At 43.8% G+C, this 18,965-nt stretch overlaps 1 protein-coding gene across 1 annotated transcript in view; it reads right to left on the bottom strand.

Moving 5' to 3' along the window:
• Positions 1 to 18,965, bottom strand: part of gabbr1b (gamma-aminobutyric acid (GABA) B receptor, 1b) — a gene marked incomplete at its 3' end in the record, with an annotated part of 58,758 nt that overhangs the window by 13,050 nt on the left and 26,743 nt on the right. Inside the window, 2 exon segments of the mRNA XM_071533888.1 lie at positions 4,073 to 4,183; positions 4,185 to 4,234. Coding sequence (XP_071389989.1) covers positions 4,073 to 4,183; positions 4,185 to 4,234 — 161 coding nt within the window.

Raw genomic sequence — 18,965 nt, 5'->3', positions numbered from 1 at the left:
TGTTGCTGCTGTGGAAAACACATGCTTTTCCTCATCTCTCTATGTCATTACCAAGCTGAAAAGAAATATTTTGGGTCAAACTTTCAGACACTTTTCTACAGAATGCCTAAACATTTATTTTAGGACACATTCTCCATTGTTATGTTACTTCAAGGTGAGGGAGCAGATGCGCAGCTCTTGTATGCATTTATAAACAGCTGTGGATGAATTTCTAAATCCATTTTGTCTTTTTTTTTGCCTTTAGGGCTTCTGAGCAGCCATATAGCCTCTTGAACTGACTTTATCATAAGATACACATACGATACACTAGCAAGTTTTACAGCAATTTTAGACCATATACTAGAATCGCAAAAATTCTACTTTAGTTGGTTTAATTGCAGCCTGCAAGCCCAGGTTACCGAACAGAGAACAGATATATCCTCGCCTTTTGAAATGTCACATAGAGCCAAAACATGAGCGGCATTTGAGATAACTCCAGAGTTTCAGTCATAATTACAGTAACAGAAAAGTAATTGCACTGGGGACCTAGAGAGAGTGCTGTTAATAGCCTCAAATAAAAAAAAAAAAAGAAGCCTATAATTCAAAGTTCTAAAGCCCTAAAAATAAGGCTTTTGAGGTTTCGTGAGATAAAAATGTATTCGTATTCAAAAGTAAGTATTTAGTGTAAAATCAATTAGGAAGTAAAATTTCTTTAATGGAATAAATGAGCTAGTCGGTAGAAATCTTCTGTGCGGCCTCAATTAAAGATTTTGAAAAAGGAGAGAAGGGAGAAAGCGCTGGAAGCCGACGGCTCGGCTCGTTTGGAGTCGGGGGGGGGGGAGAAAGTCGATCCATCAATAAAGTGAAGAGGGCCAATAAAAGAGGGGGGGGGGGGGGGGGCGCCGCTTTATGTTCTGCTGTCAGGGAGTGGTGATGAAGGTTATCTGGTGTCTTCTTGGAGGGTAAACCCGTTCGTCCCAATTCTCATCATAACTCTCTTTCCCTTCACCTAATGGCAACAGCCCCCCCCCCCCGCTAACGAGAGGGGTTTTTGGAGAAAAAGCCGGGGCCCCTCCTCCTGCTCCTGAATCAAATAAATCAGTTCGTGGGGCCAAACTGACAGTAATCCCGCGCTATGTGCCTGGCGGCTGACTCATTGATTAACCCGGGGCACACTCGGGGGAAATCACCGCATGGTCCGATGCATTCAAATGCCGCTATATCTGACCCCCCCCCCCCACCCCCGCATCCCATCCCATCCCATCCTCCCACCCTCTCCTCCGGGACGCGTCTTCAACTTTAAAACGCCACGGGGGGGGGCGAGGGGGGGGGGCGACATTTAATCAGCTTTCCTGAAGATCTCGGGCGACAAAAAAAAAAAAAAAAAAAAAAAAAAAAAAAGGTACGAGGAGCAGCAGCAGCAGCGGCGGAGAGGAATTTTCTGGTTGGTTTGCCGCCTGATGACGCAGGGCCCTTCTTTTTTTTCCGCCTCTCGGCATCGCAGTCTGCGGCGGGGGGTGGGGGGGGGGGGTGGGAGCCATCAGAGCGTGTTTACTCCGATCTACAGCTGGCCCTGGCAGAGCGCTGTAGCGGTGTAAAAGGTCTGTGATAGATGACTGCTCCGACCAGCGCTTCTTACATTTGGCTAACTGAGCTCAATATGGTTTCCTCACACGGCCGGGCTTAACTCAGCCCGCCGTCCATCTGCTCCTGTTTATGCGATGGTAGTAGGTGCATGATCTTGCCTTTTTTTCTCCGAGCCAAATCTCTGTTTTGTTTGAACCGCAGTTGTCTTGGTTACTGTTGTCATGCCAACCTCGACACCCCCTTATTCCCCCCCCCACTCCACTCCAGCCTTTTGAAGTGGGGATCCAATGCAGAGCGGCACCGACCAATCGGAGCGACGCTTTTAAAAAACATACCGGCCAGTCACAGTGCATTTAACTGTTTACATACTCTGTGTGTGTGTGTGTGTGTTGGTATGTAGGGGAAGAGAAACCCAGGTGGGAAGAGGCAGAATGAGAGAGACGGAGAGAAATGATAATCTAGCGGAATGGCTTCTCCCAGTAAAACACTGTAAGGGAAAGAGTTTAAATCTGAGGCTTGGCAAATTGGAAAAAAAAAAATCATAAAAATTCATGGCAAGAAAGACATGAACGTCTCCTAACAGAGCGAGATTGAAGATGAAACCCTTAGTATGTCCCATTCAGAGATGTTTAGTTAGGGCTTCCAAGCCCTGACAGATAAAGAAAAGATGAATATTGTGTGAGGTGTTGAGAGCCAGACTATTAATATTGCTGCAAATCTTGTATATTTATGTCACAATGTGCAGGCTAAGAGTAACAAAGATGAATGCTGACCAGTCAAACAAAAGACCTCCAGTAATCCCTGAAATACACTGATTTATTGTTTTTGATTCATTTTATTCTGATAAGACTAGAAAGATCAGTGGATTTTTGATGGGAACTAAGAGAAATCCAAGATACCAATAATGATCAATTGAGGAAGGTAAAACCATTATAACCATTATTTCCTTGCATGATTTAGTTTATACAGAAAGTGGGTCTAGGAAAAGACATTTTGAAACCTTAGATATTTCAACTGTAAAATTCAAAACAGCTGTCAACTGACCCTCAGATTGGTCTTTCTAGTGCTAAAAATCTGTAAATACTGTATGCATGTATAAACTCGCTTTCACTTGTGTATATTCTATATTCATTCTTATTAAAATCCAGGAGTGCTTTGGCAACACATGTAGACTCATGCTAAAAAAAAAAGCCATTCCGGTTCTGTTTCTGAGAGAGAGGAGGAGGACTGAGGCAACACAGAAAACACCAAATGTCATGAAATGAGCACAGACGCAGATTATGTTTTGTGGACACTTAACTACATGAAAATTACATTCCTCCACCATGAGAGGATTATGGGACAAGAGCGGGAATTGGACACACCGTTTCCACTTGAAACGGTAAGCTGACGGTTAGGTTTAGGCAAAGCTAAAACTTTTGATTAAGGACCATGATTTTGGGGTCTGGAAATGAAAACTTGACTCACAAAATTCGGTGGGGGCCAGGCTGGATGAGCTCAGGCTGAAGTGAATGGCAAATTCAAGAGCAGGAGAGTGTATGAGGTGACTGGACGGCCAAAGCTTTTAAGGCAGAGTATATTTCACTGTGCATGGGCCCTGATGCACACACAGATGCAGTTGTTATGCCACTATACAGTAGGTAGGACATTTCTCCGGGGCCGTAACCCATTTTATGACCAGCTGCTGCGTTTTAAAAATATACAATACACAGAGGACTGCCTGTTATCCTAATGATGGCGTAACATACAGTAGATGTGTAATGAGTTAATAACAGCATGGGAATATACACACAGCAGCTCAAGTGAAAGAGGTGCTGGAGGAATTATCTACTAGTGATGTGGTGGTGAATAAAAAGGTGGGTAAACAATGACCTCCAGTCATTATCATAAGGCAAACGACCACTGATATGAAATGTAGCTTAAAATACCTTATCCTCATATGATATGACTTACATCAGTTTGATACTATTCAGCATGATGTACACTATACCTTTACCTCATAAAGATTTATGACAGCTTACAAATGTGTAAACTCTATTGTACAAAAAGGATGTTAACTGCAGCCTCCAATAAGGCAAAAATGCACCAATATAAACAAAAAAATCTATTTTCAGAAAAGCATTAATTGATACTCTTTTTTCCTTTATTCTGTATGACTTGCATCAGCTTGATACTGTTTAGCACTGTTCTTTGCTGATGTTGACTATGCCTAAAAAGCAAACTGCAGCTGAAAATAAAAAAGATGACTGTTATGACCACAGAAACATGGCACTGATTGCATCCCCTTTACAATTTTAATACACTACTTTTCTAATTTTGCATTGTGTTATTCATCTACAAGAGCAGCCCACCAAACTGAAGCATGTGCAAACTTGGCCAATGAAACTGACTCAGATTCTCATCCGCTTACAGCCTACAATGTAGTGAAGGAGTGAAGTTCCTTTGCACTAGTCTGCGCTGTAGAAAGAGCTGTGCAGTCTCTGTGGAGTGAGTTGGCGCTACTCACCATGCTGTCGTAGTGTATGAGCTCCAGCTCGTAATCCGGCAGTATGTCGGTCCTCTTGTTCACCAGGTCCAGGGCCATCTGAGCGGAGGGCAGGCAGGCCTGTCCGCCGGGCCCAGCCTCCGCTCATGGGGAAGAGGGCGCCGATGTAGAGCTTCTTCTTGCCTAGAGCCGGGCAGGAGCAGGACAGGAGCAGAGTCAGGGCAAAGGCAGAGAAATAGCCGGACCGGGACCCGGACCTGCGGAGCCTCCGAGGTTTTGGCCCGGCGAAGCCATGGCGGAAGCTGGGAGGAACCGGATCGGTTTTACTCCTCCGGGTTCTGTTCGACTTTCTTCTGCGGTGCGGAGTGTGTGGGTCAGGATAAAGGGATTCCCATGAGCTGTACGGAATTGTCCTCAGAGATGGAAGCACATCTGATATCTGCCTTTACTTGAAGGGGAGAACTTCTCATGTGGTGCAAAACTAACTCACAGCTTCCACACATACACAGAAACACTGATTCATCTCACTCAGCTGCTGGTTCCCTGCTCTGCTTTAAGCATTTTAGCATTTTGGAGATTGTTTTTTTAATTTTTTTTATCTATCTTAACACGTGTTGAACAGGACTTCATGAGCGCCTGGGTAAGCTATTGTAAGCGGAGCTAGATATGTGCAGGCAAAACGATCCTACACGTTTAACGCAATCAATAAACGGCTGAGAAGTTCCGTAATGAACAGAGACAGATTGGGTCAATTAACAATAAAGGCAGGTTGGAGCTGATTAGTTCCTAATTGGACTTGCGGCGGGTATTTAGTCGGATTTTGCAATTAAAAGGATCTTTATGTTATTCCCGCTGTCCGAGGTGCTGAAGTCAGAGTCGGCGGGGGCAATAATCACCTTCCAGGTTATTTCGGAAAGGACTTTATTTTTTGCAGAGATAAGACAGACAGCTTCCCCTCTCCCCCCCGTTATGAAATATTAAAAAAAAAAAAAAAAACAAGCCAGATTGAGCTCACGAGGAACACGGAGAGGTTTCTGTCCGGGTAACGCTCGTCATCTATCTGTCCTTCCCCATCCATCCGCCTACATAATCACGGCTCCTTTCGCTGGAGGACTCGTTACGGCGCACATTACATGTTGTACGGGATCACCGCATACACAAACAACGGGCACGGCTGTCTACGTTATCAATAATCCATGGTGACTAAATGGTTAAGAAGTCTCGCTTTCAAGACAAAAAAAAAGGTCGATTTCACGGAAAGCGGACACGAGAAAAAAAAAAAAAAAAAAAAGTCGCATCGGTGTTGCTGGAATCCGGCGATCCTTGAGGAGGAGGGGGGGAAAAAAAGAACGGAACAATAGAAAAAATGACGGGAGCAGTGTTAAAGCTCACAGGTCTGTGCGTTAGACTGCCGCTGACTGCAGCAGCGTGTGAGGGAAAGTGTGTGTGTGTGTGTGTGCGAGAGAGAGAGAGAGAGAGAGAGAGAGGAGGAGGAGGAGGAAGAGGAGGGATGTTCGGTCTAACCCTCTCCGTTTCCAAACCACTTTGAATTTGCGATCCCTTAACACAGCCCCGCTCATTTATCTTCCTCCTCCCCTCCCTCCCTCCTTCCTTCCCTCCTTCCTTCCCTCCCGCCTGTTTTCTCCCACAACAAGCCCTTCCTCTCCCTCTGCCCTCTCCTGCCTTTACCTCCCTCGCTACATGGAGAAATGTTAAGCACTCATCAAAGTAAGTACACCGAGGACTTTTCCTGCCGTGCTCCACACACGCACTCTTCCCACTCACGTTTCCCGGCCTGATAGTCCGACCAAAGCCGATACTGAAGTAGCCGATATTCTGTGCCGATATTGCGATATCGGCGATATCGTTCTGTTTTTCCATTTTCCATGCCAAAAAAAAAAAAATAGTATTCACTGGTGGAAAAGCATCTGAAACAGCTGTCAAAGTGAACTAAGTCAAATATCTAGTTTTATCATTTATTCATTATGTTCTGATTTACCTTTCACCTATATTGCAAAACAAAGGATGCCCTCTCTCATGGCTTTGTGCCAATTGGTTGAAAGTATTTAAGAAAATATGCATTGACCAACCACAGATCATTTCTTTGTCTCTTAGAAAACTATATAAGATCAAGTATTCTGTTTTTTAGTTGAGACATACTGATGTAAGCTTTGGGTGTGATCTTATGTCTCCTTATTACTGACTATATAATCTCATTAATCTTCAAATCAGGTAAGTGGCTTGTGTCTTTACTTTGTGTATGAGTCCAGTGTTTTTTCCACGACACAGCATTTAGACCATCATGGGACACTAAAACTCTCACTGAAACCCAGACTAATGAGATGATTTTAGTGTTAGCAGCTATAGCCTAGGGCTGGGGGGATATGGTTGAATCGATAATCATAAGGATTTTTCTCAATATCAATATATATCACGATATGGTTCATGTATGCAAAATCACGTTAAATAATCAAATGAATGTTCATGTCATTGAACCGAATGGTGATGTTAGGTGTGATGTCAAACAAAAGTAAAATGTGCTTGTCATCATCAATTCAGACAGCAGAAATGTGTGTCACGATATCAAAATATCTTCATATCATCACGATATGATTCACTGAAAGACGATAAACGATAATATTGAATTATCGCCCAGTACAGCCTATAAGGCAGGGTGACCCACCAAACCTAATCGATGATAAGGGAACTTTGGGATACATTAGGCCTTTAAATTAAGAATGTCCAAAAAAAAAAGAATAAAAAAAACGAAATTAATAAATAAAATGCGCAAAGAAAATAACCTCCATCATATCAGCATTGAATAAAATGACTGGCCAATATCCAATATTTCAAAAAAGACCAATAGGCAAACAACCACCAATATGAACGAAAATCTATTATATAAAAACATTTATTTATGTTCTTATTTCATATCCTCATATAGATAACATCAGTCTGATGGTACTTTGATGTATACTATAGGCCTAGATTTACCTCCTTAATGTGTATATCAACCTAAAAAGGTAGTAAACAATATTCCTCAAATAAAAAGGAGAGCAAACTGAGTTTAGGCGGGTTTACTTTCCACTACATCCCTGCTTATGGTACACAACTCTGCTTTATTTATTTTGATCCACCCTGCTCCTTCTTCTTCTTCGCCTCCTTCTCCATAAATCAATACAAATCTTTTTCATTTGGCCAAACGCATTTCACAAATCTTATTGAGCCATAATGAATCATGCTTTGCCTCCCGCCCACGCACTCCTACGTTTACACGTTTCTTCATTACTGTCTCTGCCTTCCATTTTGTCTTGTGTATGTACGTGTGCGTGTCTGAGGCTGAAGCGTATCTTTAATAATGTATCGGCGCGGTGATGGGCTGACACCGATCCCTCTCTCTCTCTCTCTCTCTCTCTCTCTCTCTTTCTCGTTATTTGTTTCACGCTTTCTTCCCGTTTCCAGGAGCCGGGACCCTCCGCTGTACTTCAACCCTCAGTCTTGTGCTGCGGCATGGTGTCTATCTCGTTCAGTTGCTCCAGCCCATTTCTCTCTCTTCTCCCCTCTTTCCAGGCACAGCACTCCACCTGACTGGCTCTTGTTTCTCGCGGGCGGGTTGATATGTATCTCTCCGTGCCTCTTTCTATCTGTTTTGCCATCTCTCCAGGATTAGCCATGCCTTCCGATGCCGCTGGGGGAGAGAGGTTTGTATCTCTGCCTCCCACATCCCTCAGCTCCAGCTCGTTTTTTTTTTTTCTTCCTCCCAACAAACCCCGCTGTCATTACTGTCATTACATAGAAGACAGCACTGCACAAACAACTTGTATACTTAAATCAGATTGCGTGGACATAACACTGATTATACCAAGGAGGACAAGCAACCCTGTTATGCCTTCTGATGTGTTTTGAGTCTTTATTGCTCAATACATTTAACTAACTCTGTGTGCAAAGCTGATAAGTGATTCCCTGGGCTTTTAAATAATAGCCTAATTTTGTAAAGTGGAACACTTAGGATGAAGTGGCTGGGTAAAAACTGCAGAACTGCTAGTGTTTCAATGAAAAAAAAAAACAATGCTGGGGATTGTTTACTCTTCTAATACTGTTCAACTTTCTTTTTCAATGCTGCGTGGGTCAAGATAAATTGATTGCTATCAGCTATACGGGGCAAACTTGATTTTCCTCAGAGATGGAAGCATGTTTATAGACTAATATGTCACATAGAGATGGGAGTAAGTCACACATAAGCAAGTCACAAGTCAAGTCGAGTCCCTGCTGAAAGTCAAGCTAGACAAGTCATTGCTCAGGTCAAGCAATTCACAAGTCGTCTGCAATTCTAATGATCTAGCTCACAGTTTCCACATTTCAGTTTTCACATGTAATGCAGTCCCTAATTCTGACAGTAGGTGTCACTGTGTGTACAGAATAGAATGGAGTATTAGAGTTGTTGCACATGCGTGACACCTAAGGAGCGAGAATGTCACATCTTAGCATGTTGGGTATCATGTAAAATTCCCATTTGTATTCACCAAATGCGGAAAATCTAGGCGACAATGAGGTATATATTAGACTTTTGGACCCACGGTGCAATTGTTTGGTTTCAGAACACTTGGATTATGTTGCACAAACTGTACTGGACTTTAGTTGTTGGCTGACACAGAGCTGCGTTAGCTAACCCCACAGAACTTGAAAGGATAGAACGGTTCTTCCACTGTTTGCCATGGTAATTTGGCTACTATAGCATAGCGAGTATGGAATTTTAAGGGTTAATTGCTATGGTGACAATGCAAGTCTGGGCATTAAGGCCATAAAGTGTGTCACACTTGCTTGAGAACTGTGCAGATGTGTCTGTTGCACGAGTGCTTAGCAAACTGTCAAAACTCAACCAAAAGCTTTAGCGACAAGGCTAACGTAGCATTATCAAAGATTGTGCTTCTCTTGCTAGCTCTTCTAGTCAACATTAGCATGATAGCAATCCATGGCAGCAAGGCAACAGAGAAGGTTCTGTGGTCCTTTACTGCAAAACACCTTGCCTCAGTGACTTGCCGTTAAGTCGGTTTATACGGAAGCTAGTCCAACGGTACACATAAAAATGGCCGCCGCTCCGACCATCCTGGAACATTGATTTGAACAGGAATGACCGTTCTATCCATTCAAGTTCTGTGGCTAACCCGCTGTGTGTTATGTGGACATACAAACTTGTCCAGAGTTTCGACTGACATGAGGGTGAGTAGATAATGACCAAATGTTTGATTTTGGTTGAAATATTCCTTTAACCCTTTGACGCGTACGTTTTACTGAATCCCAACAAATTTTATGATTTTTGGAGTCGATCCCTCCATGACGGTGGCTTCTTGCGAATGGGTTGGTAGTCACACTAATGTTGCCCAATTATGCCTCAACGAACGTTAGCTAGCGAAGACGCAATATTTAACTAGAAGGGCACTCGGAGAGCGCAGACCTCCGCCAAGGTCCGTGCTATTATTGCTTGTTCGTGAGTCAGATCCGGATCCGCTCCAAAATGTTATGGGTTCTTCCTTGGCCCATGCTACACCCTTCCACCAAGTTTCATGAAAATTGGGCCAGTAGTTTTTCCGTAATCCTGCTAACAGACAAACAGACACACAAACAAACAAACAAACAAACGGCACTGAAAACATAACCTCCTTGGCGGAGGTAATAAAAAAAGTCAAGTCCTTTCAAGTCATCTTTCTTGAGCCTAAATCAAGTCTCAAGTAATGAATACCAAGTCGAGTCATGTCTTTTTGGAGTGTTCATTTGAGTAGAATTTTCTTTTGCCATCTCCTTGGTGCAAAACTAACCAACTCAAAGCACACACATACAGTACATACTGATTAATGTCATTCAGCTGTTGTTTTCCTGTTCTGTTTTAACTAGCATTTTGGAGAATGGTTTCGTCCAAAAAAAATCCTAACCCTAATTTTGTAAAGTGGGACAGCGGGTAGAAAGGAGAACTGCTGTGATGTTTTTTCTTGCCTCTTTCACTCTCTTCTTTTCTCTGTCTCTGTTGCACTCGTCCCCCTCTCTAACCAAGTCTTACATTTCTATATTTGCCCAAGCACTAAAGCCCAGGGGCGTAGCTTCCAAATTATATCACATACGACATGTTACCATTACTTATCCTGTTCTTGTGTTCCAGTTTCTCTCAGTGCAGCTGCTACAGCTTGGTTCTAATCTATGTAACATATACAGTATATCTCTTATATAAGTACAGGTCCAGTCAAGTTCAACTCAAGACCTGGTCCAAAGGGGGTCGAGACCAAGTCAAGACCAAGACCAGAGCAAATCGAAACCAAAATAGACAGTGTATATCTTTCCAAATGTAAATATAATGATTAAGGAGTTTGTTAAGGATCCACAGAAATGTAGATCTATCTGCAAATCCACTCTGTACTATACACTGCAACATCCAACTAATTATTACATACAGTAGTATATTCACTAATAAATACATAGAAGATTGAGGACCAGTACATACACAGGTTGAAATCGCTTAAATTGTTGTGCTGATGAAAAATAAAGCATACATCATTCCTCATTTTTTAAATTCTTAGATCGGCATAAAAAACTCAGGTCAAAATCCAATAGTAGCCTAGACCAGTGTTTTCCAACCTGGGGGTCGGGGGCCCCCAGATAATAAAGATTTTGGGGGATCGCGAGGTGATTTATAGGATAGAATAGGAAAAAAGTCTATGTCTATTTTTTCAGATTTCTCTCTCATTTTTGCTTCTTTTCTTATTAAATACTGAACAGTTTTCAGCCTCTAGGCTTCCTCTGATAGTGAATCTAATTAAACAACCTGAAAAGGGAAAATCATCCTTTGGTTTAACTCTGCACGCTTGGGATGGGGGTCACGAGTAGACATTGCTTCGTTTTAAGGGGTCACGAGGCAAAAAGTTTGAGAAACATTGGCCTAGACTAAGACAAGTCCGAGTCAAAATGGGCACAAGACCGAGACAAGTCCAAGATGTCAAAAAAGTGGTCTTGAGAGTGAACTTGGGTACTACAGCACTGTAAGGATGTAAGATTTGCCTGTTTGCTTCCCTGAGGCCATATCTCTAAGCCCAGAGCCTATGCTGTCACTATAGGGAATATAGGCCTTAGGTATAGTGTCTGTCCACCCTCCTCTCCTCATTAGTCAGTCAACAGTGATGACTAATTTGTGCCTCCACTCAACAGATTTGTTGATTTCAATGAGGTTAATTCGATTGGATTGCAACGCAAACTACACTGGCTCTCATTGTTTGTATTTCATACACAGAGGAACAGTGTCTCCCTGCTGTCTGTCAAAAATGGGTCCCGTCAGGGTTGGTTGCATGGAGCCACATTGGTATGCAGCTCTCAGCAACACTCTGAAGACGAATGTCAGCCATGGAGATGACAGCACAAATATGAAGTTAAAGCTGCTGGGAGAACAGTGCTGACAGCCTGAGCGTGGCGCTACCACACACTGGTTAGTAGGTGGGTTAACACTGGTCAGTATCTATGGTTATTCTGGCCAGTAGCTGTGCTTACACAGGTCAGTTGTTGAGATTTACACTGGTCAGTTCTGGTTAGTATAGTTTTACAGTGGTGAGTAGATGTCGACCGATTTATCGGTTTGGCCGGAGGTTTTTTATAAACAATTAGTTATCGTGGATATGAGCGCCAATGGTGGCTGATTATGGGTTCGCTCCCTCCGGTGTTCAAAGTAAATAGTGGCATTCCCTTGCGTTCACAGATCTGTCTCACTATTTACAAGGAGGCTCCACACTGAGTCAAGCTAGGCCTATGTATATCCAATCAAATTATTAACATTATTAACTTGTGGGTTACCCAACAGTATTAGTGAATTGATGACTACTAATGTGGCCACTTTTGCTCTTCTCTGCCCAAAGTATTCCATATAGTTTTGCTAGTAATTTGAAAGTCTTAAAATCAAGATAGTGTTTACGGCAAAAAAATAGTATCGTCTGTCTTTCAATATTTCTGTTAAGTCTCCAACTGTCATGTAACAAGGGCCTCTCAATCTTGTCAAGAGGCATATTCAGGTCAGGCAGGCAAGGAGGCGGTCAGTGATCAACGCTTTGTGAGATGGCCTCTAGAGGGCGTCTTTGGCTGGGAGATCCTCTCACCTATAGGCGAAATGCCACACTGACTCCCACACACTGAGTCCCACTCTCTGCCGTTAATTTACAAACATCCACGTCTTCTGCTGCCCTAGAAACTTTCCCGGTAACGTTATGACCTTGTGGTATAACGTTAGTAGAGTTAGGTAATTTAACCGATAACTGTGTCGTGCTAGCTGAGCTTCAACCCATCGCATTGGATTGAATGCATCTCTTTGTTATTTGTGTGTGTGCTTGTAAACTGAGCCTCTGACTCTCTGGGGGAAAGACAGCATAGAAAGCTGTACTCATTTGAGCTGTATGTTGATCTGGCATTGAGTGTTACAAGATAAAAACCCACCAGTAGGTTTTGGGAGTTTAAAAACTATTTTTTTTTTGTTATTAATTTAGATTTTTTAGTTTAGTTAGTACATTTAATAGATTTAATATATTTTGTTTATTAGTATGACTGTGATACTCAGTTTAATTTGTGAACAAATTCCAAAGTGTTATATTACAATCAGTGTTACTAGTCCATACCCGGGGATGCGCGCGCCACGACTCCGCGCAGACTTGCCAAAAATGCTAATAAACAGCTTAAATTTGGGAAAATGGAAAAATCAGCTTTGTCAGTCCCTGCCTATGCCAATGCCCAATGCCCATGTGCAGTTTCAGATTGACTGGCCAACCCATTGAGGAGCAAAATGGATGCAGACAGAAGGACAGAGTTTTCCTCATTTTATAGTAGGATTGTAAGTCTATAAGCCTTTTTTTTCCTCTCCTAAATATTGTTATTATGTCGGCCTTTAAATACCAAATAGATAGACCTCTAGTCAGTACTGGTTTGTAGCTGTGTTTACACTGGGAACACTAGGACCTCAGCAATAATGCCATCAGCACTTTGTGTTTACGAGCCCGGACAACATGGAGAGGAATGAAAGGTTACACCGGAAGACTCACCCCAAGAGATAAATCGATGGCTTCACACACACCCACACACACACACACACACACACACGGCTGGGAAAAAAACGCAAGCTCACGTACGCTACCGCACATGTGCATACACTGCGCGTCGAGATAATAAAAACGCCATAGTAACCGTGAACAGGCACAGTGTGACGCTCATCCTTCCCCTGCACTCCAGCCCCAGAGCTGGAGCTCCACTTATCGAAGTGGGACATATGAAACCGATGCCGCCGCAACCATTTAACGGAATTACCGCGGTGCCGGGGGAGGGGGGCGGGGGGGGGGGCGAATTAAGATGAAACCTTAATTACAGGATCGTGTCGCTTTCGAACGGGCGGCTTCGTGGAGGTATAGGGATTTGCTTTTTTTTTTTTTTTTTTTTTTTTTCCCACCCCTCCTGATAGACCCTGACACCTCGCGCGGCTCGGCTTGTTACGGCTGGAAGTTTTGGAAAAAAACACGGGAGCGGTTTGGGAGAGAGAGAGCGGTGTGGGCGCACGGGAGAGGAGGAGGAGGAGGAGGAGGAGGAGGGGGGGGGTATTTAAGCGGCCGGTTTCTGCGATGGTCTTGATAGGATTGCGGGAACCTGCAGGCTACATCTGATATTCATGGGCTCTCTGTCTCTGGCTCAGCGGTGAGCCTTGAGGGTCGCTCTAAAATAAAAGCTCCGGCTCCAAATGGCGACGGGATGAGAGAGGAACATCCAGTGCCCAGGAGTTTGAATCACAGTCAAATAGCACACTATACTTTATTACTCATTTCAGTTAATGTACTGTACTTGGCACGACTTCAGCTCCGACTGCAGCGTAAGTAGAGCGCTACATTTATTATATAGCAACGCTGTAATATTAATATACTCCCTATGCTGAAAAGTTGATCCAAAAGCTACTGAGAATGTGAATAGCAGCAAAGAAGCTGGCTCTCAGCCTCAAAGTGTCCAGTTGTGTCCTGTTTGAGGTCAGTGCGTCCCCCCCCTCTTGGCAGCTCTGGACAGCCAAAAAAGCACACGGCGAGCTTCATTACCATATCGCACCATCTGGATCGTATAAAGAAAGAAAAAAAAAAAAAAAGGACAAATCCGGACTCGAGACCTCGAGGCGGGGACTTCACCGGAAGGCCTCGATCGATTCTTCCCGGGGCTCGCCGAGGTGATTGGCTGCGCGAGGGGGTTGCCAGATCACCGCGGGGGGGGGGGGGGGGCAGCACAATTGGCTCAACAGGCTGCCAGATCGTGGCGGGCATAGAGATTTCCTGGTGCAAGCTAAAAAAAAAAAAAAAAAAATTCCCACTGAACTCTAGGGAAAAAAAACAACAGCGAAGAGAAGCCGTGCTCGCTCTTGAGGTTTCTCTCCGAACGACAAAAACGCGAAAAGAAATGACAAGTTTTCAAATATTACGAATGGAGGAGGGGGGGGGGGGAAAGAAGGCAAGAAATATCAACGTTTCACATGAAACCCATTCCCCACCTCCCGCCCACTCTCCCCCTCCCTATGAGCTGCATCATTTCTTAGCCGAACGCAGCCTTCTCGTTTCATCAGTGGAGTAATCCTTTTATCACTCCACCGTGGAGTGCGGTCTCCAGACACGTTTGCTCAATTTGACACCAAATTGCATTTGTTCATATATTTCGGGACACAGATTACATCAGCAACCGGTCCGCCCGCTCTCCCAAGCGGAATGCGTTTAGCGGCAGCCGCTGTGGGAGGCAAAATAAAAGCCGCGCGCGAAGTGAGGTGGCGACTGCTCGGTGTCATCAGTCCGCCTGTTCCTCTGTGCTTTGACAGGTATTAAAACAACTGTGTTCCTGTTGCTGAACTGACTATAACACGCAGCCATTGGGAGAAGTTGTCAGTGGTGGAATTGTGGATTGTAAGCTGCCACCAACAAACCCCCCCCCCCCCTCATCTCCTCTGTTGAATTGGAGTGTGAAATATGACCAGGCGCTGCTTTATAACACACCTGCTGTTTAAACCGTCTGTCCCTCCAAATCCTGATCATCTCCTCTCTACCTCCTCTAATGCCCTCCGTTCCCTTTTGTCTCCTTCCGTCTTTGGCCGCTTCCGATCCCCCCCCCCCCCCCCCCACACCCCCCCACCCTTCCCCGACATCCTCGTCTCTTCCTCCTTTCCCAGCCGACACCGTCCCCTCGTGTCATCTCTAATCATCTCACCTCTGCGCAGGGTGTCTGCAGGTTTCGGAAAGCCGCGTTCAAGACTTTTTTAAAACCGTTTAATGCTACCTGGAATTGTGTTGAAGACCAGTTTAACAGCCAAAATTAAGAAACTGGAATGAAGAAAGCCAAAATGAAGAAAGCTGTCAAAACCAGACTATTTCTTATTGAAAATAGTTCTGAAACTATAAATGGGACATGAAGTCCAATATGTTTGTCATATTAACTAGGGCTGGGTATCGCCACTGATTTCCCGATTCGATTCGATTCGATTCAATATCGATTCGGTTAGGGATATTTCAGTTATAATACCAATTTTGCTTGGATATGAAAGAGATTCTCAGAGAATTAATGCTGTAAATTGTACAAGGAACCCTCTAACCTGGTGTATTATTAAAAATATTAATGTCTACATTTAGAATTGACCCCAAAACAGTTACATTAATGTACTTTTTATTTAACATGACCAACACACTACAGCAGTCAACACAATACAGTGCAAGCTGTGCAACTCTACAGACTCTACAGTCAGTGAGAGTGACCAGATAAGAGCTTTCTGTAGTGCAGTGTAGCTTCAAGCTTCAAGCATCCACGGGAAAAGGCATATGTTAAAAGATTGATCTCAGGATTTTATGAATCGATATCGGATCATTCAAACGAAGATCGGAAATCGGAAAATCCATTTTTTTTTAACCCCAGCCCTGGTATTAACCCTGTTCTAGATTGATCTAAGAGTGGACATGCATGTGGGTCAGACTTACTGTGACCAACTGGAAGCGCGGTAATGTAATACAACATACTGTAAGAAAATAAAACCAACACTACTGCTGGTCCACACAACTCATTTCATTTGTCTTACTTTCCAATTCTGCCTCGACCGACTCAATCACGGAATGTCAATACCAATCTAATTTCACATTTGCATCAAAATGAAAATAAAAATTACACGGTGAAAAACGATACGACCTCTATTTACTGAAATCGTGATGCTTATTAAGGCTTTAAATTCAGATAATTGTAGCCTTTTTCACACTTTTTAAGCAACCTATATTCATTCCATGTCCCCCCCCCCCATCCTCCGGCCTCAACTCCCCCACACACACACAACAGAGCTGAACCTTTAACTCCTTCGCTTGCTTTCCAGCCTCCGCCTAGTTGAATGTAATAACAGTCAGCGGATCGTCCATGCGGCTCATTGTCTGCTCTGGGGGAGCTAACCGCCATCTGACCGCTCTGTGTGATGGCCACCCTGTCTGCAGGCTCAGCCTTCTGCACTTGGTCTACAGCGAATTGGGTTCGGTCCAGATCTGTGATTCAGTGTGGCTGCACCCCCCCCCCCCCTCCTCCTCCTCCTCCTCCTCCTCCTGCTATCCCACTTTCTCCTTATCCACATCTCTTGGCACTCGCTTACACAACTTTCCCTTTCGCCTCCGTCTCGCTGAGCTTTCCTTTTTCCCTTTTCCCCCCTCGCCCGTTTCTCTATCTGTTCCCTCTCTTCCTGTCCTCTGCCGTTCGCTCCGCTCGTTCCCGTCGAATGTAATAACGTTAATGTGATCTGCAGTGCGTCCATAAAACACACTCTAATCTCCCTGGCTGTCTCTGGGAGTGCAGCTGAACCTGCTCGGCTATTTCTGGCGGCTCTATTCCTCATGTTTATAGCGCGTCTCTTATGATTGCGTTATCATTGAAGCGCTTATTTCGTTGTCGCGGTGTGCGTCTGTTTCAATGCCATGTATATCTGGTAGGTGCAGGGAGATGGTGGTGATGCGCTCGTTTTAAAAATGACAAACTTTTTAGACGCAGGAATATATTTGCATTTCAGCTTTTGGCGGCGTGTGAATTCTGTGAATTTTAATGCAATGCCTCTGAACTATTCCTTCCTAGCACAAACGCTCAATAAATGTACGCACATGCAGCGCTGCAGTGGAAACATTAGCGGTGCAACTGGCCTATAAATATGCATTGGCCCTACAGTGAATGTGTCTTCATTTAAACCTGCTGCCTCGCTCTTGATCCCATTTAACACCAGCATGTGTTACTTCTTCCTCGGGGCAAAGTAAACCTGCAATCTCCATCCCTCCGCTATAAGCAAGGCCCCGGACATTGAAATGCAGCATGGGTCCCACCTCTCCCGCCCTCAGGCGAGGCACTTAACCTGGACTGACCCTCCAAAGCCTCGGCTAGATGAGGAGAGAGGCATCAGACAGACCAATAAATCACAGCATTAATAACGGCATCAGCGTGTGGACCAACAGGCCAATCCGTGGCTGTATCGGACATGCATTTGACAAGCTGCTCAGGTCACTCCGGACACTGGAGCTCATGAGGCCATGACTTTGAGATGCGAGGCAGCCACAGTAGCCGGTTGACAGGGAGGATGAATTCTTCTCCATGCCCCAAATGTCTGAAATAATATCTAATATAGTATGGGATATAGTATAGTAGACTATAGTCTATAGCAGTGATTCTCAACCATTTTCATATCAAGAGCCACAGACCCCCATTTGATGAGATTTTGTCTCTCAGACCCAAATCTGAGAATATTTTCATTGTTAGATATGACTTTTTCCAGAATTCCATGACTATCTGTATTGTAGGTAGAGAGATAACAGTGAAACTATGATCAGAATAGTCATTCTTCTTGGGGCGCCCCGGTGGCTCACTGAGTGGAGCGTGTGCCATGGGGCTCAGTCCTTCCCACAGTAACCCGGGTTCGAATCCGCCCCACGGTCCTTTGCTGCGTGTCCTCCCCTCCCCTCTCTCTCTCCCATACCTTCCTGTCTCTCTCTAACTATCTCCCTGTCAAATAAAGCATGAAAATGCCAAAAATAAATCTTTTAAAAAAAAAATTCTTCTTCATTCTTCTTCATTCCCTAATTGTGTTAACTTCTTGTAAATGGAATAATGCTGAAGTTTAAAGATTCATCAATTTGCTGGGGACCCCCTGGAACCCCCGCAAGGACCCCTGGTGGTCCCCGGACCTCACGTTGAGAATCACTGGTCTATAGTATGGTCTATAGTATAGTAGACTGTCGTCTATAGTACACAGTTGGTTGAATCAGATGAGAATCTCAAATTGTAAAATTGTTCTCCGTTCTTCAGTCCAAAATAGATATTATTCCCTCTGTTCTTCAGTCCATCTCAAACTGTAAAGATGTTCTTTGTGTTCTTCAGTCCATCTCAAACTGTAAAGATGTTCTTTGTGTTCTTCAGTCCATCTCAAACTGTAAAGATGTTCTTTGTGTTCTTCAGTCCATCTCAAACTGTAAAGATGTTCTTTGTGTTCTTCAGTCCATCTCAAACTGTAAAGATGTTCTTTGTGTTCTTCAGTCCATCTCAAACTGTAAAGATGTTCTTTGTGTTCTTCAGTCCATCTCAAACTGTAAAGATGTTCTGTTGTTCAGTCCATCTCAAACTGTAAAGATGTTCTTTGTGTTCTTCAGTCCATCTCAAACTGTAAAGATGTTCTTTGTGTTCTTCAGTCCATCTCAAACTGTAAAGATGTTCTTTGTGTTCTTCAGTGCATCTCAAACTGTAAAGATGTTCTGTTGTTCAGTCCATCTCAAACTGTAAAGATGTTCTGTTCTTCAGTCCATCTCAAACTGTAAAGATGTTCTGTTCTTCAGTCCATCTCAAACTGTAAAGATGTTCTGTTCTTCAGTCCATCTCAAAC

Source organism: Centroberyx affinis, unplaced genomic scaffold (genome assembly GCF_046629955.1).
Source record: "Centroberyx affinis isolate AG114_WGS23_722 - 3 ecotype Tasmania unplaced genomic scaffold, CSIRO-AGI_Caff_v1 ptg002451l_1, whole genome shotgun sequence".
NCBI classification, from domain to species: Eukaryota; Metazoa; Chordata; class Actinopteri; order Beryciformes; family Berycidae; genus Centroberyx; species Centroberyx affinis.
Note: the sequence above shows the minus strand (reverse complement) of the source record. Positions and strands in the feature narration are given on the sequence as shown.